This window comes from Siphateles boraxobius, unplaced genomic scaffold, assembly GCF_051911475.1.
Source record: "Siphateles boraxobius isolate OS27281-9 unplaced genomic scaffold, OSU_SipBor_1 130, whole genome shotgun sequence".
Lineage (NCBI taxonomy): Eukaryota > Metazoa > Chordata > Actinopteri > Cypriniformes > Leuciscidae > Siphateles > Siphateles boraxobius.
In genome coordinates this window covers 8,370,102-8,396,136 of record NW_027508734.1, presented here as the reverse complement: position 1 = coordinate 8,396,136, position 26,035 = coordinate 8,370,102, and the positions used below count along the sequence as shown (strand labels likewise).

At 37.4% G+C, this 26,035-nt stretch overlaps 1 protein-coding gene across 2 annotated transcripts; it reads right to left on the bottom strand.

Moving 5' to 3' along the window:
- Window positions 1-69: 69 nt before the first annotated feature.
- acap1 (ArfGAP with coiled-coil, ankyrin repeat and PH domains 1) lies at window positions 70-24,475 on the bottom strand. Of its 2 annotated transcripts, none has more exons than XR_013203600.1 (24): window positions 23,830-24,293; window positions 23,398-23,658; window positions 20,655-20,712; window positions 19,177-19,296; window positions 18,460-18,513; window positions 18,263-18,321; window positions 17,897-18,080; window positions 17,191-17,235; window positions 16,240-16,335; window positions 12,628-12,702; window positions 12,406-12,518; window positions 11,555-11,606; window positions 11,228-11,328; window positions 10,872-10,983; window positions 9,240-9,439; window positions 9,093-9,162; window positions 8,859-8,953; window positions 6,954-7,147; window positions 5,335-5,382; window positions 5,048-5,220; window positions 4,865-4,974; window positions 3,411-3,521; window positions 1,760-3,293; window positions 70-888 (listed from the first exon to the last, which is right to left on the bottom strand). XR_013203600.1 is itself a non-coding variant. In XM_077227706.1 (24 exons), exons 2-24 carry the CDS (start codon window positions 23,448-23,450, stop codon window positions 794-796), a joined length of 2,274 nt encoding a protein of 757 aa, XP_077083821.1. In that variant the 5' UTR covers window positions 23,451-23,658; window positions 23,830-24,475; the 3' UTR covers window positions 70-793. The 2 variants fall into 2 exon arrangements, 1 of the variants encoding a protein (XP_077083821.1); XM_077227706.1 differs by having other exon boundaries at window positions 3,238-3,293; window positions 23,830-24,475.
- Between the last annotated feature and the right edge of the window lie 1,560 nt (window positions 24,476-26,035).

The window sequence follows — 26,035 nt, the reverse complement described above, 5'->3', positions numbered from 1 at the left end:
TGGCGTTTCATTGCAAAATTCTGCATCCTAGTTAACCAGTAGCAAAGCTTAGAAATGCGAGTCACACGATGAGTCATGAATCATTTATTTATTTAGCTACATTTTCCACCGTTTTCACGTTAATTCATTTCAAACGAGTTGCTTAGAGCATCGCATGCTCACAAAACATCACTTAACCGTTTCAAACGTGTTGTTTTGGTCTTATAAAAAGAGAAAATGGAAATAAAAATATACAGGAGAACCAAGCAAACTGATCTCACACCCAATGTAACATTTACATTCAAGTTGCATTAACACTGTGGCTCACAACATAGTGAATAAAAGAAATGAATAGCAACTTGTCCACTGAAAATCAATTCAACGAGGATAAATAGCCATTTAAATGAGAAATGTAAAGGCATCCACTCAACCACTACTCTGGCTTTATGTGTTCCACTTGATGCTTTCATTACATTTTCAATGTAAACTTTCTCAAATGATAAATTATCTGGATACAGAAGGTCAATGTAAAGGAAAAAGGATTGTGCTCAAAGAGATAAGCAAATATTATTGATGACATCCTAAAGCCTAAACTGGGATAAATATGCTAAAACCCAGATGTTTAGACCCACAATCAAGTGCACCAGACAAACCAAATGAAGCAGCATTTCATAAGAGGTGTTTACTGTGGGAGCCAGCCGGGTGACGTTTCAGCAAAAAAAGAAAAACAATAGTATGTGGTAACTTCATTGTGTCTACTGGAGCGCCAATATGCGTATATTGGTGTAACATTGACATCTAGTGGTCAGGTGGTTTACTTCATATCAGCGCTACGGCGCTTAAGCTTCTCTGGGTTGTTGGAAGCCATTTGAGAGAAATCCCTGAAGATATCATGATAGGTATCATCACCTACAGGAGAAAAAAAAAAAATACAGAAACATTAGTATTTGAATATTTCCCTAGGAGTAAGAAACACAACTTTAAAGGGGCTGTATGTGATTTTTGTATTGCCAATGTGTGAACAGCTTGTAAAGAAACAAAAAAACGAGACCTTCTCGGACTTCCTATGTTGTCTGTGAAAGCCTGTAGATTTATTTGTATGTTTTATGTGAAGGACTCGGGATGTTTTTGCCGGGAAAATCAAAACATGTTCACTCGAGTGCCTTTCTTCCGTTCGATGTTCAGGATAATGCCGAAAGAGCCATTCTCTACTGTGATATCATTATCAATGTGTCATGCAAAGAAAATGGCAGAGTCTGGATGTTCGTTAAAACTATAGGTATTTTAAACTTTGTTTTGTCAAAGCAATGAACGAAGCAGAACGTTCAATCACGTTCAGTCGCTTGTACGTTAAATGTGCACGAGTGCAGTTCACTAAACATCCACCGGTGTCGCTAATAACAAGCGTTTCTGAATTCTACATATAGCCCCTTTGAGCAATCAGCAAAACATACATTTTCTATTTGCATCCTTATTTGTTACAGATGTAAGACTTGAATAATCTTACAGCACATTGCATTTGATTCCCAAAACAAATAAGACTGAGTATGTACTACAGTCAATACTGTATGAGAGTGTGAATTATATCCCCTGTGTGTGTGTGTGTGAAATGATTAAAGATGGAAAACCTGGAGTCAAACAGAGTTTAACAAGGTCTAACAAGATGGTTGAATCAGCCTGATGTCAACACCAGCACCCAGAAGAGAAGAGTTATATTTGTAATAGTACATAAGCGCAGTTGTTTTCTTATACATAAGGAAGTACGGTAACAGAGGATTACCTGTAGCAGGCAGTGCAGAGGACACACACTGCAAGCAGGAGACACCTGGCCACCCGTCTCAGGACATGCGCACACACACACACACACAGACGCACAAACGCACCACAGCAAAATTTGTATACAGAGACACAGACACATGGACAAACGGCCATGAACGTAAAAAGCATAAGCACCACAGAAAAAGCACACCTGCAAACATCTGGCACTGCAATAAGAGTATCAGATTCCTATTCATTTTTATATTGGAAAGCCAAATATTAAAACAGATCATAATGCTGATTCTAAAGGATCACCAGGGTCTGAAGTTTTGATTTAATGCATTTGACGATTGTTAATTGTAAACATGTTGGTTAAATGGTGGTGATTCCCCATGCAATGCCAAATGTCCATGCAAATCCCATAACAGATGAATCATTCACATTTCTGAAGGAAATACTAGTGTTTGCAAGGTATGATTAGATACAGGGAGATGGAAATAAGAAACAGAATGACAAATAGATAGATAGATAGATAGATAGATAGATAGATAGATAGATAGATAGATAGATAGATAGATAGATACATAGATTCTACATCATTGCAGTCAATTACATTTTAACAATAACAATCAATGGGAGCTTTTCTAAATTAGTTTTTAAACAAAACTAGGTTTGACCAGAATCTGTATGTTCAGCAGTTCAAGTCAAATTATGTAATTGGAGAAAACTGTAAAGAAGTAGAAGAAAGAAAAGAAGATGAAACATTTCAGCATGGTGATATCTTGCAAGCACTGTAATGACCGGCTGAGTTTATCCTTTACATTATGTTAAAAAAACTGCAATGAGACCTAATAAGGTCTCACCGGATATTAAATAAATCAAACCCATACTAGCTCAAAAACACTGTACATTCCACTTCAGGCGTTTCTAATAGATGAATAAACACCAGCCATACAAACAAAAAACAGATTTTTGTAAAAGCATACTGTCACAGTACACGACTCATGCAAAACCATCAGTACACACAGTACTAATACCAACTTAAAAAAATATTATAAAACTTCTAATCAAAACATTACCAAGGGTACTAAAATAACTGAAATGAAGTCCAATTCTTTTACACAGTGTTTCTTTTAGTGTCAATGTAATACTCTACCATTGGTAATGTTAGCGGTGAACTAATAGTGTAACACAGTTTTGGAGTTCCCAACAAAACCATTATGTGCTATTAAAAACGTAGTGTTAACATTCAGTGTTTCCATATGTTTTAAAGTGCTTTATCAAAGTGCACAAACCCACATACTGTCCTTTCTTCCTTTTAATTCTCTGTTACACTCGAGGTTTCCTCCGTTTTGTCATCTAAATGTACAGCTAGTTAATTCTGGCCAGCTGATGCCCGACCACTTAGCTGATTCTTGATGGTTTGAAAGCTTTTCTTAGTGTGTCCAATCACAGCCACAGCCCCGCCCCCAGCACCAAAGCCCCGCCCCCCAGAATGACCTGATGGCGTGCCGTCCATCTCCCGCATCTCCTTGTTCATCTTGGCTATCCGGAGTCTGGGAGGAAAACCACAGCGGATGATATGTTAATCGAGTTATTAGCAGGAAGAGCTTCATCAAATGTACTGTAAACGGATCAGTGCAGTTTTCAGCGATCTATCTAAGACTACTTACAGCGTGACGATGTCGGCGTTGGCGTTATCTATGGCTATGCCGATTGGGTCCTTATCTTCAATGTCTTTTGCATTGTAGTCCGCTCCTCTCTTCAGAAACAGACACACCAACCTATGACAGCACAGACACACGTTAGGTCAGAGGTCGGCACACTTTATGTTATGAAGTGCCAGTTTTAGGTTTCCTAGTTCATCACTGTATGTGATTGTAATGTATAAATACCCATAACCATATGTGAAAAGTTCATAACAGCTTTGATGATCAAACATTACTTGATTAATCACAAATTTGCTTATTTGATTAGTTACACAGAAATAGTGCAGAATCTTAAATATTTTGAAGCAATTTTCCATATTTTTGTTTAATTTGTAAAAATCCTACAAGTTTGTTTATTTTCAAGTTTAAATTAGACTTTGAATAACAGATTTCCAATGTGACCCTGTTACCAGTGAACAGAATTTGCACGTCACCATTGAGTTTGAAAGGACTCTAAATACTTACAGTATTAGCTCTGAAATTTACCGGTCACACCAAGTACGATAACTATAAAGTTAAACATAATAGATACGAACTATATTAATGTGCGTTCATGCCATGCAGTAATTATGAGATTTCATCTTAAAAAGACTGTTCACGCTCTCGTAGAGCTCGTAATCACAACTTGTTAGCTGGGAATTTTCTGAGAGCTACCTGTCCTCTGGCAAAACTATTAACGCCTAAATGAATCTGCAGAGAATTGCATAATTCCCAGTCCAAAGACGTGAACAGTTCTGAATATAACACGTTGTCATCTCGAGACTACATTAATTATGACCATATTGTTCTGTTTATGACAAGTGTGCTGCAAGTAAGTTATCTATCGCTTTAAATGCTCGAGCTCTTAAAAGTCTGGTTGATTCTAATTGGCCGTCAATTTTTTTTTCTCATCCATCAGCTGGAAAAAAAATCATTCTGAAAGTGATTCCTACAATATTGTTTCACTGTGTTTTATCGTTATAGTTGTGGTGTGAACTCTGCTATTCTTTTATATTCAGAATGATTTTATCCTTTCACTTAACTTCATCTCCTAAGTTGATACCAAAGTAAACACTAAATGTAAGACTGTTATTCTAGCAATATCACGATGAAGACCTGAGCGGTTGAAACTTGCGCAGTAAATAGATATATATTAAAACTCCAGATCTAAACGAGTGTCTCCCTCGTCTACTTGTGATCCGATCGACCAAAACGCATCCTAACACAAGGTGTAAACAGGGCCTTGTTTGCCGTAGCTGTAGACTCAGCTGTGGTACACAGATTCAACACCAGGGTGCGCCACCGATGAAAAATTTACCAGGAAACACTGACTTTGAGTAAAAGAAATTTTAAGAATCGATTGTTCTGTTCAAATGAAAATCTCTATTTATCGGAAAATCTCTTTTTTTTTACCCAGCCCTACTGTGTAAGTGTGTTACCCTGTATGTCCCAGTATGGTAGCATGGTGTAGTGGTCCCCTCCCGTTCGAGTCCACCTGGTTAACATTAGCGCCGTTCTGTAGGAGGAACTCACAGGCTGCCAAGGAATTCTGCAGGGAGAAATACAGTAATTATTCACTGTAATACACACTCAAAACATGTCCGCTGGGCACACACACTCACAGCCATAGCAGCTTGTATTAGTGGAGTTCTGCTGTCTTCGGCCACATTGACCCAGTTGACATCAGCGCCGTGCGCCAGAGCGTCTGCCATGAGAGGGAAATGCTGCATCGCCACAGATCGATACAGCAAAGCCCCGGGATGAAGACCACTCAGATCCTCCGCTTCATCATTCTCTGTGCAGAGAGAAACAGAGAGTCAGTAAGGAGTTTGTGTGGTCAAATGGATGTATGAACATCATATCTGTGTGTGTGTGTGTGTGTGTGTGTGTGTGTGTGTGTGTGTGTAACCTTTATGGGAGCTGGAATTGTTCTTCATTATTTCACTTGGGGTCAGGCCTGTAGGGGAAACATCAAGTAACTGGTTAGTTCAGTCGAAACTGGAACAGACACTTATTTTCAATTTACTAGGGTCATCGTGTGTGTTTGTGTCAAGTTTACTTAATACAGTTTTGCATTAGATTTTATTTTCAGATATACTATACATTTCAGTTTGGTTTGAGTTTATTTTTTTTAGTCACAGTTTTCATTTTATAAACATATTTTTGTGTTTAGTTATTATAGGAATTAGTTGAGGAACCAAAAAATATCCTGATCATATTTACACTGCAATCACAGTCAAGGGAAACATCATATCAACTCCAATGTATCTACTGATTATTTTAATAACAGAAATGTTTAAGATGTCATGTTACATTTGATTTACATGGAGTCCAACTTTTTCGAATATCACCTTTCCTGCAGTGTAATATCGCTACTTGTGAATGTAAAAGGTCTGCAAAGGTTAAAGATCAAAGTGCATGACAAATAAAGTTATCGTCTCCTAAAGGAAAGAATCAATTCTGAACTGTTGAACTGTCTCACTTCCTGTTAAAAACCTACATAACAATGTAACCAATTTGCATAATGCTAGTCTGGTGTTCATTGGCTGCCTGTGAACAACGTCTACTTTGACGCTAAAACACTGTAGTTGCAGCTGAGACTGGAAGAGTTTGGTTTGTGTTGTTCATATTCGAGAAGAGCAAGGAATCCACTTTGATGCACTTCAGAAGGACGATGAATTGTGCTGGAATTGATATGGAAAAACTGACACCATTGTTACTCTTCGTATGTGTATGCAAGCACTTAGGAAGCCTCCGGGGCGGAAATTTAGATATGGTAATAGGCATTTTGTTTCTGACAGCCAATCACAACAAACTGTGCGGTCTGACCAATCAGAGCAGAGTAGACTTGCGGAATGGAGGGGTTTGGAGAGACTGAATATTAAAACAGACTGCTTTCAGACTTTTTGAGAAATTAGGTGATGTGAAGTGTATTTTATGAGAAATATTGTAGGAGACCTCTAAAACAAAATTAGGAATCTTTAAAATAGCATAATAGGTGAACTCCAAATACAAGAGAACACAAAATTGACTTGAACTTAGTACACTAGCACGCTTAAAGTAACATACAGTATGAAATGCTCTGAGAAGGATTTAACAGCAAGTTAATTAGTTCGAATCCACTGTGAGACACCAATGTGTCCCTGAGCAAGACACTTAACCCCTAATTGCTCCAGAGGCGTGCGACCTCTGAAATATAGCAATTGTAAGTCGCTTTGGATAAAAGCGTCAGCTAAATGAATAAATGTAAATGTATATTTTAGTTTTTAACTTACTTTGCAATCATTGTTTTATTACAGTTTATGAAAATATGTTTAAACCAATATTTTGAGTACCGTATCTGAGTTTTCGTTTTATTTCGAGCACCGTATCTGATGATAACCCTGTGTACGCATTTCTCTGCTGAACTGTAGCAGAGAATCAAAAAGATAAATACCGACAGACTCTTGGTTCTTGGGTGCATGAGTCTGCATATATATGTGTAAATGAAAGCATGCAGTGAGTTTGTGGGCATGTGTGTCTGTGTACCCGTGAGTCGTGGCAGAGTGGCTCGGTTGGGTTTGGGTTTGAGGGCAGGGCGTGTGCTCGGCCTGTCCTGCGTGGTTGCTCGGTTTCGTCGGGCACTGGAGCGCCGCAGGACCGTTGCTCGACCAGTCTCAGGGAGCTTGTGGATGAACTTCTTCTCTACATACTTAGAGCGAATCCACGACTCTTTATCTTGCCTAAGAAAACATATACTGATTACATATTCTAAACAAAATTCTGAGATTTTAGTGATGACTAACACAGCAAAACAGACACACACACACACACACACACTAGGGCTTTCGATTATTTAACATGTTAACTTTACATATTACTGCGTGATGTAGCCTATAGAATGCAGTTCGAATGTCCCTAAAGTTTAAGATATCCAGGCAAAAATGCCCCTGTATGAGTTTTTGTTTCATATTTATATCATATGATAGTTAACCAATATCACACGAGTAACGAGCGCAATTTCACATGAGTACTGTTTTTGTCCCGAATAGCACAAGACAAGTGCTAATGGGATATTGATTTTATACAACAGCTCCATAAATAATAAGTTAATATTGTTATATTTTATACATGAAATTTTGCCAATGAGAATATTACCCATAAAGCCAGAGCAGAAATGTTGTGCATCGTATCTGAATGAATACGCGTTTTGACCTGATCAATCGGATGAACCAATGATTCAATGGCCTGTTCACAAAGAGAGCCATTTACTTAATTCCTGAATGAATCAACTGTTTAAACCAAACAATGGAAGAATGACTCAATGACTTACTCATTTAGAGATATACCGCCACCTACAGGCAGTTTCTTATTTAGAGTATAATTTCATTTAAAAAAAACAAAAAGTCATATTTCCATATTAATAAAAAAACAAAAACATTAAAGAGATAGTTCACCCAAAGATGACAATTCTGTCATCATTTACTCACCCTCATGGCCGCTGAAGCCTAAAAGTTTATGTAATAAATTCTATGTTGAATCAAATAAATAAAAATTTCTAAAGCTATTTTTCTAATGTCTATTTGATGCTTTTGTAAGACTGGAAAAACTGGAAGAACTGTAAGAGAGGGCTATTCTCTGAGAAAACAAAGGAAATTACCATTTGGACCCCCTCTTGTGCACCATTCGAGACGCAAGTCTCCCTTCATCTACATCTCTTTCCCTCGACCCCCACTCTCCCTCCCTCGTGGTGAGATCTCCCGAACTCACACAAGAATCAATATGGTTTTAATGTGAATTTGGTATCATTTTAAATGTCTCAGTGTGACTGGTACAAATGTCTCATTCTCAAAGAAGTAAACCAAAAGGTTATAAAGTTCTTAAGAGTTATAGAAATATCTTGCACACAAAGGTGTGTGACCTTCAGGCAAATGGTCAGAAGGTGTTAACTCAATGCAAATTTCCACTGCTAGCAAATGGTCACCCGCAGGTAAATTTCCACTGTGAACTCATGTTTACATTTGAAATGAGGTCTGTCTATATAATGAAATGCAGCAAAAGGATCAGGGCGTTTTCTGTACCTGAGATCAGCCTTTCCTAATGTCGGGTTTGCATATTTTCTCTATTTCCAGAGCATTTGATGTTATTGTATTGATTATATTTGAACTGATTATGAAATTGGCGTGATACATTTACCTGACATAATAAATTATTACATTTGATTATTCTAAATGACTTTGACGTTATTTTCATTCAAGAGTTTAAAAAGAATAGTAAAACAATCGCTCACACCTGGATTGGATTTGATTAAAATTGGATTAAAAATTGTAATTGTAACACACACACACATAATATATTACATATAAAAACATCTTTCACATAGACATGCTGATGAAAGGTTAAGAAGAAAAAAGGCAAAACTGCCAATTAACTAGTACACTGCATTCACTGTACCTTGGACTAGAGGGGTGGGGCTTCTTGATTGTGATCTCATCAATACGCGCCTCATAGATCTTGTTAATGGCTGTGTTTCCTAACTCACACATGAGCTGTAGAAATAGAGAGATGAAAAATAGATAGAAGAAGCAGAAATGGACAGAATGAGAGGTGTGACTAATCAAAGTGCATACTTCAAAACAATTTGATCTCATACATAAATATATGAGCATGACATGCATGCTTTCTTACTTTGACGAGCTCTGGTTCCCATGAGTCCAGCGTGAGGGATCGTACCTTTGAGAAGTGGACACCTAAACTCCTGCAAACACGAAACTGAATTCAGATGCATGTTCGTATGATACGTTATATAGCTGTGTGTGTGTGTGTGTGTGTTACCTGTGTATGCCAGAGCAGGTAATGCACAGTGTGATGCCCAGATTAATAGAGGCCCAGTCGGGTCCCGGCTCCCCGCAGTCACAGCACTGTCCGTTCCCGGAGATGGCCTGCACCTCCTCCAGGGCTTCCCGATGAGACGTTTCCGGCTCCCCTCCACTCAAACGCACACTTCCCGCAGACACTGAGCTGCAGCGATCTCTCTGTTGAACACACACACACACATGCACTTTTAACACATGTATCGCCTTCATTAAAATATAGCATTTTAGCTAATTCTGCTTGTGTGGAAATGTACAATAAATGTGCTTTTTCAAAACAAAGCTGAAAAATATATCTTTTTTTGTTTGCTTTAAAAACGATACTAAAAATAATATAATATTTGTATATTATATAATAAAACAATTTGGACCGTTGGCTGAATCTGTCTGATGCATGAATCTGTCTGATGCTGTCTAAGGCACACAAAATAGGAAACCCTTCAGGAGTTTCGAAATATGATTGGTTGAATTCTACAGGATTTCTGGGAGATGTGCGTCACGTTCTTTAACAGTCCACCTAGAAACAAAGCCATCTTGATGCCAAACCCCCCTCATGGAAGAAGAAAGCGGACACGTTTAAAACTGACAATGAGCGCTTATCAGGCTCAACTAAACGCTGGATTTTCAAAATTATGTGAAGACTGTGGATTTCGTGGCAAAGACTTCGTTTTACACGCTAGTCTATTATTGTAGGGACATTTTCTCGCTCCTAAACAGTAACTGTGATTGGTTGCTTAACATGTCAGTCAGACGGCCTCAGGCCGGTCCTCGGCCAATGAAAGCTGTGATGACTGTGATGACCTTCTGCTGTCCGTCTGAAGGTCTGGCTACACAGAACTAGTCTGTAGTTGGATTGTCACAATATCAAAAATTCTGTAACTTGTAGTACCAATACCACTGAAATTTCATGTTTCTTGAGGCAATTTTCGACACCAAAAAGGAATATACTACTGAACACACTATTTTATTTAAAAAATGTCCTATTAATAAAACTAACCGAATAAAAAATGTCACATACTTTTCAGATATTTCTCAATTAGTTAAGCAAAGTAAACAGTGAGGAATAAAATAAATACCTCTTGATAGTGTAGTTTGATTAATATTGATGACATTTTAGACAGGGGCAGGTCTCTTTGCCTGCATTTGCAAGGCATAACACACAGTATAAATATTTCATTAAATATGAGATTTCTTTGCACATCAGTTTACATTTTTTAAAATAATTCAACTGCATTGCCAAGACTTAAGGCATTTTGACCAAGAAGCACATTTGAATGGTGCATGTAACCACATCACAGCAAGATGTGATTATTCAGAGCATGCGTGCAAATATGCCTGTGAATGCTGCAAAGCAAGCTTTCAGCCAGACAGCAGTGAATGCACAGGTATTCAGTACAAACAATACTGTAGAAAGATTGTTATCGTTATATTATTATTTATTTTAACCTGGTACTTTTGACATACCTAGCCAGCAGCAATATACTGTAATAATAAGTAGCTTTATATACATTTATAGAACTCGATGGAATGTCTGCACTTAGATATTTAGTTAAACGTGCGTGTGTGTGTGTGTGTGTGTGTGTGTGTGACGTACAGAGCTAAGATTGTCATCTCTTCTGTCCTGGAATGCTGAGGCGATGCTGTTCTGGACGGCGCTGATCCAGCTTTGCTGCTGTCGCTCTGAATCAGCCTGTAATAAACAGCTCCTACACACACACACACACACACACACACACACACACACACACACACACACAGTCATTTGGAGAATGGAATATGTACAGACTTGCCTAAATGCAGAATAACATATTTACAGTCAAATTGCAGCAAGAACATAAACACTACAAGAATCAGAAAAATGTTGCATGCTCAAAACTACAAATGGAAGGCCAGTTCTGACAGTTTAGTGCGCACACACACACACACACACACACACACACACACACTCACTTGGAGGGAGAGACAACCTCAAAGCAGAATCGTCTGTCTTGTTCACTGAAGGGCTTCACTGTGCATAACCGCAAGTCCTCGACAACAACAGTGATCTGCTCCTGTTACAGAGAGACCGAGAGCTTTTTTAAATAAAACAAATGCAGTCTGCTTATGCAATGTGTGTTCCTAAGGTAAAAAAAAAACAGTTTAAAGCCTCTAAATTCTTTCCAATTCACAAAATTTGTGGGTTTATAAGTATCAGCATGTGTGTGTGAAACGATGTGGCATTCCTTCTATTGGTTAATGCTACGTGATCCTTATGTTATTAGACAATCTGATACTTACATTATGTTTCTTTTGGTAAACCAGCTGGTTCTTCTGAATGGAGAACCAGCGCCTGCAGTACACACACACACACACACACACACACACACACACACACACACACACACACACACACACACACACACACACACACACACACACACACACACACACACACACACACACACACACACACACACACACACACACACACACACACACACACACACACACACACACACACACACACACACACACACACACACACACACACACACACACACACACACACACACACACACACACACACACACACACACAATAACAATTAAACAAGTAATTCAACTCAGACCTACAGCCTTTGAAACCATAACTCAACCCCCTCAACAGACACACAAATACAAGAGGGTGAAAGAGCAAATACTTCTGCTTTATACATTACTGCGAAATATAAATGTATGATATGAAAAATAAAATGACATTCAAGATGAATATTTGCCAATAATGAGTGAAACTGAACTCTGTTTAATTAAAAGATAAAAAATGTTTTTCAAAGAGGTTAATAATTACAAAGAATCACATGAAGAAAGACAGAAAGACTAATTATTAGAAAATAATTACCCTGCATCACAGCTTTACAAATAGCTAAAGAATTTAATGAAAAATACATGCATAATCATAGACCTCCAAAAAGTAAACTTAACAGAACCACTAAATTATGATTAGTGTTTAGTCATTTATTATATCTTTTAGAAATGTCCTACTAAATTTAGTTTACTATTTTTAATAATATTATTGATTTTTAAAGTAATGAGAGTAATCCCGTGATTAAAATCATGGATTGCTCTGCAGATATTGGACGAGTGCTGTACCTGCTCCATGTTTTGAACGCATTGCTGGCTCTCTTGTACAAGTAACCTTCCATTGCGATGCCATTGGGTGCATCTGGGCTGAAGTCCATAATGGAGTCATCATACGACACATCCTAAAGACAGTCACACACATATATCTTCCCTTAGATACATGTATAGTGTCTTTGTGTAGAGATACAATGGTGCATGTGTGTGTGAGTGAGAGAGAGAGAGTCTTACTACCTTTTTCTTGACTGCACCGAGTCTCTGCTCCATGTCCCTTTTCTCCCTTGCAGAATTCAGGACCATTTGAGTATACTAGACAAAAAGAGGAGAAATGATATTCACATTTTATTATTCATTCCTTTATTTGTATCTAAATCAAAGTTACAGGAGCAATGTACACCACAGTGGCTCAAATCAGTTTTTTCCACCATGCGGATCTGTTTTTAGATAACAAAATAGTTTTATTTTTTGGCAAATTTAACACTCCTTTCACACCGAAGTGAAATGAATAAGCCTCACGCTGAAGGAAATGCAAATTCACGCCTGTACAGTTGAGGGCGCAACTCAAACAAACCTTCCAGCTGTGCTGTCGCTCTGGACTGCAGAAAAATAGGATGCAGGAGAAGAAAGTTCAACACTTTATCTTCAGCAAAGACATTGCTTAATAAAGTGAGATTAAATATATAAAGTATATTTGTTCAACCTATTATAATTAGAGTTTGCAAATGTTTTATTAATTTTGAGTAATACTGAATCTGCACTTACTCTCGATTTCCCTCAACATGGGGACAGACGAGCTGTCAGTCAATACATGTGAAAAAGTAACTCATATTGTTGTAACTTCAAAAGTAATGAGTTACTTAGTTACTTGAAAAAAGTAATCTGATTACATAACTCGTTTCTTGTAATGCGTTACCACAAACATTGGTTTTATGCAGAAATAAATCTGACTCTTTCAAATTGTTTGTGTTGTGAAAAGTAAGGTTGGAATGATGTAAAATTAAACCAGTTCAATCATCATAACAGCAAGCTTGATTAATCCTTGACGTGACCTTTAAAAAAATGTATTCTACACAGAAATATACACAAATTAATTTGTTTCAATTTGTTAAAATGCTAATGCATGTATTGCTAGTGCAAGACAAGAAGTTCTACATTCTATTAATTTCATATGCATAAAACTAAATATTATATTATATTAAATGATATTATGAAATTTTCTGTGGATGTTACAATGGTTATTTACGCATGCAAATCAGCCAGGGTATCATTGCCCGTTTTAAGCAAGTATCTTTTACAGGCCAGACTTAAAAAAAACAACAACAAAAAACATGTGATGACCTCACAAAACATCTGATTTGAGCAGAAAATCAGAAACTGGCATCTGAGCATATGGCAGATAGGACAGAAAATCCTTAAAAGATGGAAACACTTTGAGACTGAGGTTTAGACCGTTTAACCAGATCTCAGAATGGAAGTTTAATTGTATATCACACAATTATAAACACATGCACTGAGGCTCAGCCTAAATCCCCACTGCTGTATATAGCTATTATGTGACCTTTCTTGTCAAGAGTTGTGATAAGTCCACTATAATTGTAGTCTATCTGGGGTGCGGCGGGTTTTTGGACCGCAGTTAGTGAAGTCAAAGTGCACGTCACTCAGGGCTAATTGAATAGGAAAGGATGTAAGACACGCTGGGGCTTGCTCAACTTCCTGACCTATTTTAAGAAGAGGTCACGAAGACCACCTTCTCCATTTTTGCTTATTATACTCCAAGGAATTTCCTGATCTTTCCCCCTGTCTTTTCCACTCCTTGCTTTCTCACTGCTTTTCCGCTTGTCCCCAATTTTGTAACACTATACTGGTAAAAACAGGTCTCGATCCCAGCCACATCTAATTTATTTAAGTTGTCTCTCTACCCCGACAATGTTTCCATTTTTTTCATTTGCAATCTGTTTAATGCTCTAAAGGACTTCGCAGCTAATGAATAGGCTCTTGCGATCTCTCTTGACATACGTCTTGCTAAGCTTTTCACCATTTCCTGTGCTTTACAGGAAGCTACGAGCAGGTTTTGTGGTTTTCGCAGGCCAGTAGAAGGTGAGTAAGTTTCCTGTCTAAAACTTCTACATTTCAACTTCATGTTCCTCAGTAACATCAAGTCATTGCTTTGCCAAGATATTTATACACAAATATATGAATCCTCAACAACTTTTAAACATTATATAGGCAGTATTTGATCTCAGGTAACTTGTCAGTAAAATTAAAAACATGCAGATATTAGCAGATCTTAGAATTTGCATGTCAATTTTAAGCCCACAAACTAGGGTTGATGTTTGTTTACATTCTTATGAAGTGTTGAGGTATTTTTCAGGCAGTTTTACAGTTCTGTGAGCACAAAAGTATGTGCCAACACACACAAACCAGTGTGTGATACAAACTGTTTCCTGTTGTTGCTCACTCTGGCAGAAAACTTCCTGTCATGATGGGCCATCATGCGATCTCTGATATCTTTTTTTTTTACTTCACAATATGATCAGTTTTATGTTTTTCTCCCTCAAAGCATACTGTACATTTGTCCTACTTGGTTCTTCACACTTTTTCTTCCTTCCTCTCTTTTCAGTGCGTTTTTAAGCCACAAGAAGCTTCACAGGCTTGACATATTTTTGACTTTGCACATGCATGACATATAGATTGATTGATAGATAGATATAGTTGTAATCAAAATTATTTAACCCCCATTGCAAATCAGGTTTATCTGCAAAACGTACAGACTTTCAGCTGTTTGCAATAAACAAATCAAACAAAATTAATTGAAACAGCTCAACACAACATAAGTGGTTTCCCAAAATTCGAATGAAAATGCAACTTTTAATCACTTCTGCAGCCTCAAAAGTAATCAACCCCTTTATGGCAAGCATCAGCTTCCTTACTGACGGGTATGACGCTTTCTTTTAGGATTTCCTGATACTTCAATGAATCCATCTTGGCTTCCACACGCTACAGGGTTCTTGTGCCAGAGGATGCAAAGCAGCCGCAGAGCATCCTCGAGCCTACGGTGCCTTCCTCCAGACATACCGCTGATCCATCAGGCCGAACAGTTCCAGCTTTGTTTCATCGCTTCACAGAACAGAATCCTAAAACTTCTGTTGCTTATTTATATGATTTTGAGCACTTTTCTTGTGCTTTTGGGTCAGTAGTGGTGTACATCTTGGAGATCTGGCATGGAAACCGCATGCATTTAGTATGCGTCTTAATGTGCAGCTGAGACCTCAGTGCCTGTTGCCACCAAGTTTTGTTGCAGGTCTCACTCGAGGATTTTTCTGAACCTGCCTTCTCAGAAACCTGAGATTGCAGCCTTTGATATCTTCTTTTTATGTCCCGTCCATGTAATGTAACCACTGTTCCTTTAACTTTGGACTTGCGAACTATGCTTCCAACAGTGTCTCTGGGAACATTTAGTTCCTTTGCTATCTTTTTGTATCCTGTTCCTTGTTTTTGAAGGGAAATGATATCTTCTTTTAACTTTTTGGACTATTCTTTTGACTTAGCCATATTTCTAAAATGCAGTCAAACGTGACACTCAACAAACCTAGCCAGTTCACATATTTCATGTGTTCTAGCTCAAGCACACCTGGTGCAACTAATGAAGCCTTTGATTAGTTGCATCAGGTGTGCTTGAGACAACACCTGTTTTGCAGATTTGTGCTGTTTTGAGGGATTTTATTCATGGAGTTGAATAATTTTTAGACTGATTGAAGTTGAATTTGGGGATACCACTTGAAATATTTTAGACAGACAGACAGACAGACAGACAAACAGACAGATAGACAGATAAATTATTCTCACCTCATCACTCAGCTTTTTGCGGTAGATTTCCAGTTCTGTAAGTGACTGATAGCCCTGTTGGAAGAATAGAGCCTGGGCCTCCATAAGAGAAAGCATCTGACACACATTTACACAAGAGACAAACACAAAAGCAAAAGTTAGTAAGTTACCATTCAGTCCTGATTATTTTAAAGTGCCCCTATTATGCTTTTTCAACTATTACCTTTCATGCAGTGTGTAATATCGCTGTTTGTGGATGTAAAAGTCTTCAAAGTTTTAAAGATCAAAGTGCATGACAAATAAAGTTATTGTCTCCTAAAAGAAAGAATTGATTCTGAACTGTCTCACTTCCTGTTACAAACCAACGTAACAATGTAACAGATTTGCATAATGCCAGTCTATGGTCTTCATTGGCTGCCTGTGAACAACGTTTACTTTGACCCTCAAACACTGTAGTTGTAGCTGAGACTGGAAGAGTTTGGTTCGTGTTGGTCATGTCGAGAAGACATGTTTTAATGTTTTCAACGCTGAGAATCCACGTTGATGCACTTCAAAAGGACGAGGACTCGCACTGGAATTGAAATGGTAAAACCGAAGCTATCGTTGTTGTTCGTATCACTGTGTATCAAGTGCTGAGGAAGATCTGGAGCTGAAATTAAGATATGGTAATAGGCGTTCTGTTTCCGACAGCCACTGTAAACTGTGGACCAATCACAGCAGACTGGGCCATCTGACCAATCAGAGCAGAGTAGGGGTTCAAATGAGGGGTTTAGAGAGACTAAATCTTCGAACAAGCTGTTGCAGAATCTTTGAAAAATTAGGTGATGTGTAATGTATATTATGCACAAAAAATGTTCGACCTTGGATGCATGTAAACCTATTGCAGAAGTCCTCCAAAACAAAACGTGGAACCTTTAAAAAAAGCATAATAGGGGCATTTTAATAAAATACATTCTGTATTATGACACATACCGCCATAAGAATTTCAGTTTTCTTCCTGGACTCAATTACATTAATCTAGATTAGGAAGAGAGAGAGAAGGCGATTTACAATGACAATAATACAAGCAAAAACAAATATCCCAAAGGAGACAATACTAAATTGAGGACACATATGTCCATGCATGAAACTAGGCGAGTGTGTTTGAGAATGAGTCTCTAAATACAGTATCCTAAAAGTATTTGGACACAAACATACCTTAAAAATATATGAATGTCATTACACTAGATAACAAACCAAATCGGCAAACAGGTGGTGTGTGTGAAAACCAAAGAGTGCCACAATGTTTTTGTCTTCATTCTCAACAATATATATTGTTTTATTAATTGAAACCTAACAATGTTCTTATAAAAACATTTGCTTTAAAGGTATGTTCAGATAAATACCATTAAGTTTGATGCAAAGATATCTAGACATTTTAGGTGTGTCGAAATACATCTTAAGGCCATTGTATATGAAAGTATACAGTATATTTGATACCGTTCACTTTATTTTACAGTGTCTCTGTTAAACATTACATGTAATTACTGTTGTGATACCTATAAATTATGCATAATTACATGCAACTAACCCTAAACCGAACCCTAACCCTATAGTAAGTACATGTACTACTTAATTAATATCACTCAGTACTTATAACTATAATTACACTGTAACACGGACACACGTATGTTTGTACCTGCAGCACATAGTCCAGGGCTCCTGATCTGAAGGCTCTGCGTGCATTCAGTAGGTTATTGCTGGCCTCTTCCACCTCATGCTGTTTCCCGCGTGGAGCTTGAGCGTTCCTGCTCAGTGCCGTCTCCAGGTTCTCACTGCTTCGCTCGAACTCCTTCCGCACATCCTTGAAACGCTTCACATCCCTTAGAGGGGAGATACAGAATGAGTGCATTTTTACAATCAATTCTCTCAGAAGGGCCACTGCAGAAAAATGTATGAGTTTTATGACTAAGACTCCTAAGTTCATGCATTGTGTTTACAGACAGCTTCATATTATACAAAAAAAAAAGTGCCTTGCTAAAGAGGCAGAAGAAGAAAAACTTACTCTTTAACAAAATTCTGTAGCTTCAACTTCACAGACTTTTGTGTGGTTTCAATCACCTCCTGTTTGGAGAAACACAATTCATGGAATGGGAGACGAGCCGAAAGAAAAGTGAAAACAGGAACACATCTCCGGGCAGATAGTTGGCACGCTGGTTTCTAGTAGTAACAGTACCAGTAAAAAGGAAGAACTTGACTCACCTCTTGAGCACAAACGATGTCTGAAAGCTTTTTAGAAAACTTTTCTAAACACTCCTGAAAGAAAGAAACGCAGCCTCTATTATGCTTCCGTTAACTCTCAATCATTTTAACTCATATAGCCACACAGGAACTTTCCTTTTCCATTTTGCAAACACTTGCACTACCTTTCAAAGGTTTGAGGTCAGTAAGATTTTCTAGAAGTCTCTAATGCTCACCAAGGCTGCGTTTAATATATACAGTTAAAATAAAAACTATTTTCTATTTAATATATTTTAGAATTTCAGCATCATTACTCCACTCTTCAGTGTCACATGATCCTTCAGAAATTATTCTAATAGGCTGATTTGATACTCATTTCTGATTATTATTATCAATGTAGAAATCAGTTGTGCTGCTTTGTTGGCATTTACATTAGTATTTTTCAATTCTTTGTTTCAAACCTTAAAGTTTCCAACCTGAGGTAAACCTCTATCGGAAAAAGTACAAATATCTTCACATCCCATATTTTACACTACACTCACTAATTTGCCGTTGTTTCTCATATCGGTCTGGAATTTATCGTACAGCTGAACGTTACCGTACAGTTCTGGAATTTACAATCTTGTTGTTTCACTTCCTATGGTATCGGTTAGCACATGTGGCTAACCCTGTGTGAATTCTTGTGTACAGTAAGTAATGCTAGTTTAAAATCCGTTACAGGACTGTTGATAGACTCACCCCCATAGTTTGGTCCTCAGAACAGTGGTGTCCCAGCTCTTTAAGGCCATTTACAAAGCTCTTACTGTTTAGGCAATAGGAACGGCCTGCATCCAGCATAGTGTGGCACTGTTTCACCAACTACACAAACACACAATTTTTTCAGGATGTTATAATGTCATATTATTCATAACATACTAAAATACACATAAAAACCTTTACAAACAAAGTTCGTGATCAATTATTTAAAGAGGACCTATTATGCCCTTTTTTAAAGTCTTGATGTTGTTTTTGGGCTCTACTAGAAGAGGATTTCATGCTTGAATGTTCAAAAAACACATTATTTTTCACATATTTGACAATGTTGCAGCACCTCTCTTCCCAGTCTGTCAGTAACGCTCTGTTTAGTTCCTGTCTCTATGAAGCCCCTCCTTCTGAAAAGTGCAGTGTGCTCTGATTGGTCGGCTGGATCGGTGTATCGTGATTGGTCGAGTGCTTTGAGCGTGTTTTGGAAATGTCACGACTCTTACCATAACTACGAGTTACAACACTGCTAACACAACTCAACCAGGCCTCGTATCCTTCATTTTGTGTATGCCTTGGAATTATTTAAATTAAGAATATTGTGAAGTGTTCGTTTCCGGAAGAAAGATTTAGGGAGTTTCAGGGAGTTCAGAAACAGTGACAATGATATAGAGAAGAACTCCCTTGGGAGTGACTTTGTGCTTTGTAACTTTGCAGACCTTTTTCATGCTCAAACAGCAACATTACACACTAAAGAAAGTTGGAAATGTAAAAATGCAAATTAGGTCCTCTTTAACAAATTACAATGTAGATGAATTTGTAGGTCTCTGTGGTTTGAAACGATTCAGTCTAATAGATTTAAGGGGAAATTATCTTGGATTGTGGTTAAAACCTTTTCAATTGGCAATTCCTCTTTGTAGTTCCTCTGCATAACACTATATCACTTCACAAAAGAGAGGAACAATGGCTTTGTTTTTTTAAATTGAGGATTTGAGCATTTGACGGTCAAAACAATAAACCATGCAGTATTTGGGATATTATTTTATGGTGTAAGCCTAAATATAAGGCTCCGTTCTTATACAGTTTAAAACGGTAGCAGAGATTTTTTTTTAGCATTAGGAGGGGTGCTTGTACATGCAAAACTCGACACCGGTACGGCAGGATGTTGCCATAAAGTTGCATGCGTTCTGAATTGTTGATTATATGCTGCTAGGCAGATGCATATTGGTACTCCATGATAATTTGGTCTCTACTTAAATATGAGCCAATGGGATATATTTTTTTTATCTGAAAAAAAGCACTTAGAAAAGTAGTAGTATATGTCTCCTCAACAAGCCACAGGATTTACGGTATCAACAGAATGAGTTTCAATACGTGCTGACGTTTAAAATTAGGGTTAGTGGTTTGTTCGTATGTATGAGCACTAGTCATGATGATGCAGCACTTAATAGTGAGTTTTCTCAGCATTTCCTCACCTTCTCGAGTCTTGTCTCCAGTTCACTGACGTTGACCTCCACCTTCTCGATATCTGCCCTATTGAAATATAGCAAATACATTTTCACACACCGAACTCAAAAAAGAATGTAATCCCATTCATCTTAACTCAACCCATTAAAAACACTACATTTACTTTGCACAAAACATATTAAACCAAGTTAAATATTATTATTTCATTCACTAGGGCCGTGTGATTGTGTGCATTTACGTGTATTAAAATGTGTTTACATCAATGAATGTTCGCTTATCTGCGTTGTCAGACTTTTCTTTAAACACAGATAAATAGCTTATCTCATTGTAGTAGTTTCCTGCTTTTTCACACATACAGACATAATGCTCATGTTTATAAATAAAAAAAATGTATTAATAATGCATAAACAGTAACTGAGAGAAAGATTATAAAATAAATGGACTTTTTATATAATTTTTATCAAACACTGTTATCCAAGTAAAGGCTGGAATCCACTACACAACTTTTGTCCAAATTTTCCCTAATTTATAGTCTGAAGGAGTCGATGGTAGTTGCTGAAATGTTCAACAATATTCTTGATCTGACTGCATTGACGCTGTTGTATGAGAACTGAACTGAGCTGGATGATGACATCCTTTTTTCTGCAGAACTGCTTTATAGATTAAATGAAATAATTTAATAATGGATGATCTTTCCAACGAACTGAATCATCACTGAACTGACTTCAGCTGAACAACAGCCAAAATGCATAATTTTTCTATTATCACTCTGAAGCTGCTTTGAAAAAAATCTGTATTGTATTAGGCGCTATATAAATAAAGGGGACTAGACTTGACTTGAGAGTCAGAGTCAGTCTGCATATTTTGGTCAGTCGGAGTAGAAAAAAAGTAGTAAAAAATTGTGTAGTGTATAAAGGGCACAAAGTCCTTTTTTTTTAGCTCCGGAATCAAAGCTATGATTCTATCCAGTCGGATGATATAAAACATGTTTGATAAGTTGAGATTATTTAAGAGCACATATTGTTTTAATTTCTCAAACTACTCTTCACATGTTATTGCGAGAGTTTAAGTGCGTTGTGTGTTCACGCCATGTAGGAATTACCGTAATTCCTACTTGTAAAAACGATCCCATCCTCGTTGAACTCGTAATTACAACTTAAAGCTCCCAAAGACTTTACGTACACAAAGATGGTGCACACATATTACTTATGAATGTGAGAAAGTGCAACGCGCAATATTACAGAAAGCGTTTTACAGATGGCTGACGAGAAAAAACGCAATGTGCTCTGATTGGTTGGCTGGATCAGTATGATGTGATTGGTCAACCGCTTCAAGCGTGTTATACGCCCTTTACCATAACCGCGAGTTAGGCTACAACGCTACTAACGCAACTCAACCAGGCCTCACACCTATATTTTCCATATGCCTTGGTTGGGAATTATTTAAATGAGGAATATTGTGACGGACATGAACAGCTCAGAGGAGTGTATGATACCCAGGTTTTTTCTTCTTCTCTGTAACCATTTAAAAAGCTGGCAAGTGTGTGATGCCTTGTGTTTTAAAATCTGTTCATATTTCAAAAAGTTTTGTACTGTATTCCAGCATTAAATTATACTCAGAGCTTACATGGATGTGTACTCATCAAAAATGTATTTGTTTGTGCAGAAATCTGTGTGTTGAAGAAAAAGTTTTAGTTTCCGCAGCAATCCACCCCTAAAACACACTTCCTGTCTCCTGTTTATCATTTCAGTATCTCTCGTCTCACTTCCTGCTCCCCACCACTACCATCATCTACTTGCAGCCGCAGTCTGAAGTAAACTAGGCCTCGCATGTGTTTATGTCAGTGGCCTTTGTACACCTTCATGGAAACTCTTACTTTTCAGTTGCTCTCTGAAGGTCAAAAGTGTCCATGCATGACAGTACTCTTGGTGTAGACAAGTTCCATGTGTTCTCTATGTTTAGATTCGCATATGACACATGAAAAGGGAAATTGTGTGTGTTTATGCAAGTAAGTGACCTAATTTTTGAACTCACTACACTCTCTGAGTCTGCTCCCTCTGCAGCCACTTAAACATGGCACTCAAACTTTCCATGCCCACTAAAACTACAGCCAAACCACAAAGAGAAAGAACAAATTATTTTCTAGACGATATATAATAGCATTATACATTCACTTGAATGGTTAAAAATAGTGCTGACAAATCGATTAATCGCATGTAACATAAACGTTTGTGTGTACACATATATGCATATATATATGTATGTATGTATGTATATGTATACACACACTGACACACATTATATAAACACAAGCTTATATTAAATGCGATTAATCGATTTGACAGTACTAGAAACGTCCCATCACGGTGAAAAATGTGCCCTCCTACTCTCCACAGCGCCACTTAATCATTATCCCATTCATTCCTTTTGTATGGACCTCAGCAAATTCTTTCCTGTGCCTTTGCAACGGCATTTCACGCTGTTCTGAGAACAGTTTTAATCAAGCACGCCCAGGCCAAAACCATTCATCTGAACCCATTGACATGATCCTAGAACTACTTGGAACAAACCTGCTACGTCATCCATTCTGCACATGACAGTCAAGTTTATCATTTTAATGTCCTGCACGTGACCTGTCTTTTATAAAACTATAATTTAATGGACATTCGTTTAAAAAATTACATTATTTTGTGTAGTTAAATATTTTCACAATAGTGTGGGTGGGGGGGGGGGGGAGAGTAGCTTTCTTACCTGAATCGAGGGGAGTCTTTCAGGCATTCTTCAAAGTCCAGTTTGACAGTCATTTTGGGAATTTAAAACAACACAATTGATGCGATGAATTCTATTAATTCCACACAGTTCCTTACGTGATGTGTCCGAACAATAGAGCTCCTTTATGCTGTAAACATCCAAAGCTGTGGTGTTAACAACATCAGGAATCGTTTAGAAGGGATGAATTAAACCAGTCGTTTCCATTGGATGGTTTAGGTATAAATATCAGTCGGGTGTTGCCTGAAAACAAAAAAATAAAAAAAACATCGTTTCAAAGCTAAAACCATGTTTGTGTTTTTCAGGCAATTAACTTGACAACGAGTCGCAGAGATAAAACCAAAACAATAATTCGTCAGTAACATAAATACAAAAATAACGAGTAATGGTAAAAGAAAATTAAGCAAACCATACCTATAATTATGGCTTCGATCATTTCTTCCTAAATTCTCAAGAGCGCGCTTTCATTATACGTTCCATTAGCGCGTTTCTTCTAATTATTATTAGTCCATAGATTCGTACTTTATACATAGATGTGTGCTTCCACTCATCAACGACCATGTCCTCGTACGTTTCCCTTGTGTGTCTAAAACTTGTTCGCACTTCGCAGGAGAACTTTTTTTTTCCGCTCTTGAATTTGTCACAGTTGGTCCAACCCCCATTCACGCGCTTTATTTCCGGGTTTCGGTGCACCAATACATTTAAAGCAAGCCATGTCTGTTTTCAAACGGATTAATACTTATTATTATGCGTATGTAATGCAGAATATTCACGTTTGAGGTGACAAGGTATACAAAACTGAAAAAGATACCTTGTTTTAAGCATATATACCGTAGTCATAGTCTATGCATAGCCAAGTTTCATAGTGACCAGATAAATGAATGAGCTACTTCCACAATCCCAGTTTCAAAGCTTTTTTCAGGGAGTGTTCTCCAAAGTTTCTAACATCACGTGTCATCAAAACCACACTGCCTTTTCAGTAAATCTGCTGGGAGTTTATCCATCCATACTGGTCCCTGTCAAACCTGTTGTTCATTAGAAAGCCCCACCTGACAACAGTGAAAGAAATCAAGACAAAACCGAAACAAGCAAAAGCTGTGAGTCAGAGATGTAACCGAACTAATAAGCCCATGCCTCACAACACTACATCTAACACACGCATTCAAAATTAATTTATCTCTCCGTGTCTTTTACTGTAAATAAAGTAGTAGCAAGTCCACACTAGTCCTACACATTTTAGAATAAGAATAAACATACAAAAGTAACACAAAAATATCAAACCTGCAGGCTCTAATTGTTGTGACCTTAAACCCAAAAAATTAAAATAAACAAAGTGTCCTACAGCTGCACTCTGGGCTCTTATATTTTTGTTTAATAAAGGAAAAGTTATATTTATCACATAAAAAGTGATATAAGAAATACCGAAAAAATTGTCTTTAGTTCAAAATTACATTTAAACATTTACTTTTCTATTACATTTGTCGTTGATATAATGTTTAGAGGCAACAAAGCATAAAAGTCTTTGAGAAAGTATCAAATAAATGGAGAAAAACACATTTAAAATTTCTATTAAAGTGATAGTTCACCCAAAAATGAAAATTCTGTCATCATTTACTCACCCTCAAGTTGTATGAATTTCTTTCTTCTGCTGAACACAAAATAAGATATTTTGTCAGTAGTGAAACAGTTGATTTTTTTACTCCACACTATGGAAGTCAATGGGGTCCATCAACTGTTTGGATACTGACATTCTTCAAAATATCTCCTTTTGTGTTCATCAGAAGAAAGTAACTCATACAGGTTTGGAACAACTTGAGGGTGAGTAAAGGATGACCAAATTTAATATCTATTTAAAGGGATAGTTCACCCAAAAATGAAAATTATCCCATAATTAACTCACCCTCAAGCCATCCTAGGATTATATAACTTTCTTCTTTCAGCCTAACACAATCTGAGTTATATTTAAAAATATCCTGGCACTTCCAAGCTTTATAATGGGAGTGAATGGCACCTTAGATTTGGAAGCCCAAAAAAGCGCATCCATCCATCCATCATAAAAGTAATCCATATAACTCCAGGGAGTTAATAAAGCCTTCTGAAATGTAACCGTGCTTTTTTGTAAGAAAGATATTAATATTTATAACTTTATAAACTATAATCACTGGCTTCCGGTAACGGTGGAAGAGTGACCTCTGACCCGACGTATGACGTAGGATGTAGCAGTAGCGTAAGCTTAGGTGAGAGTAGAAGCATCGTGGTTCAAACAAATAGGGCTGGGCAACAAACTCAAGCTCCTCCGACATTTCTCTGTAAAAATTCTCGTTTTGGACTAATTCGTGACCGGTGTTCTGTTTTTCTCTATCCTCTGTGCTTCCACATTTGTCAATAAGTCATACGTCGGGTCAGAGGTCACTCAGGCCTTTACCAGAAGCCAGTGATTATAGTTTATAAAGTATATTTAAGATAGTAAGATATTTTTTAATGTAATTGTGTTTGGTTGAATGAAGAAAGTCATACACAGGATGGCTTGAGGGCTAGTAAATTATGGGATAGTTTTCATTTTTAGGTGAACTAACCCTTTGGATGTTTGGTGAGCTGCGACCTCTGCTGTTTGCTAGTT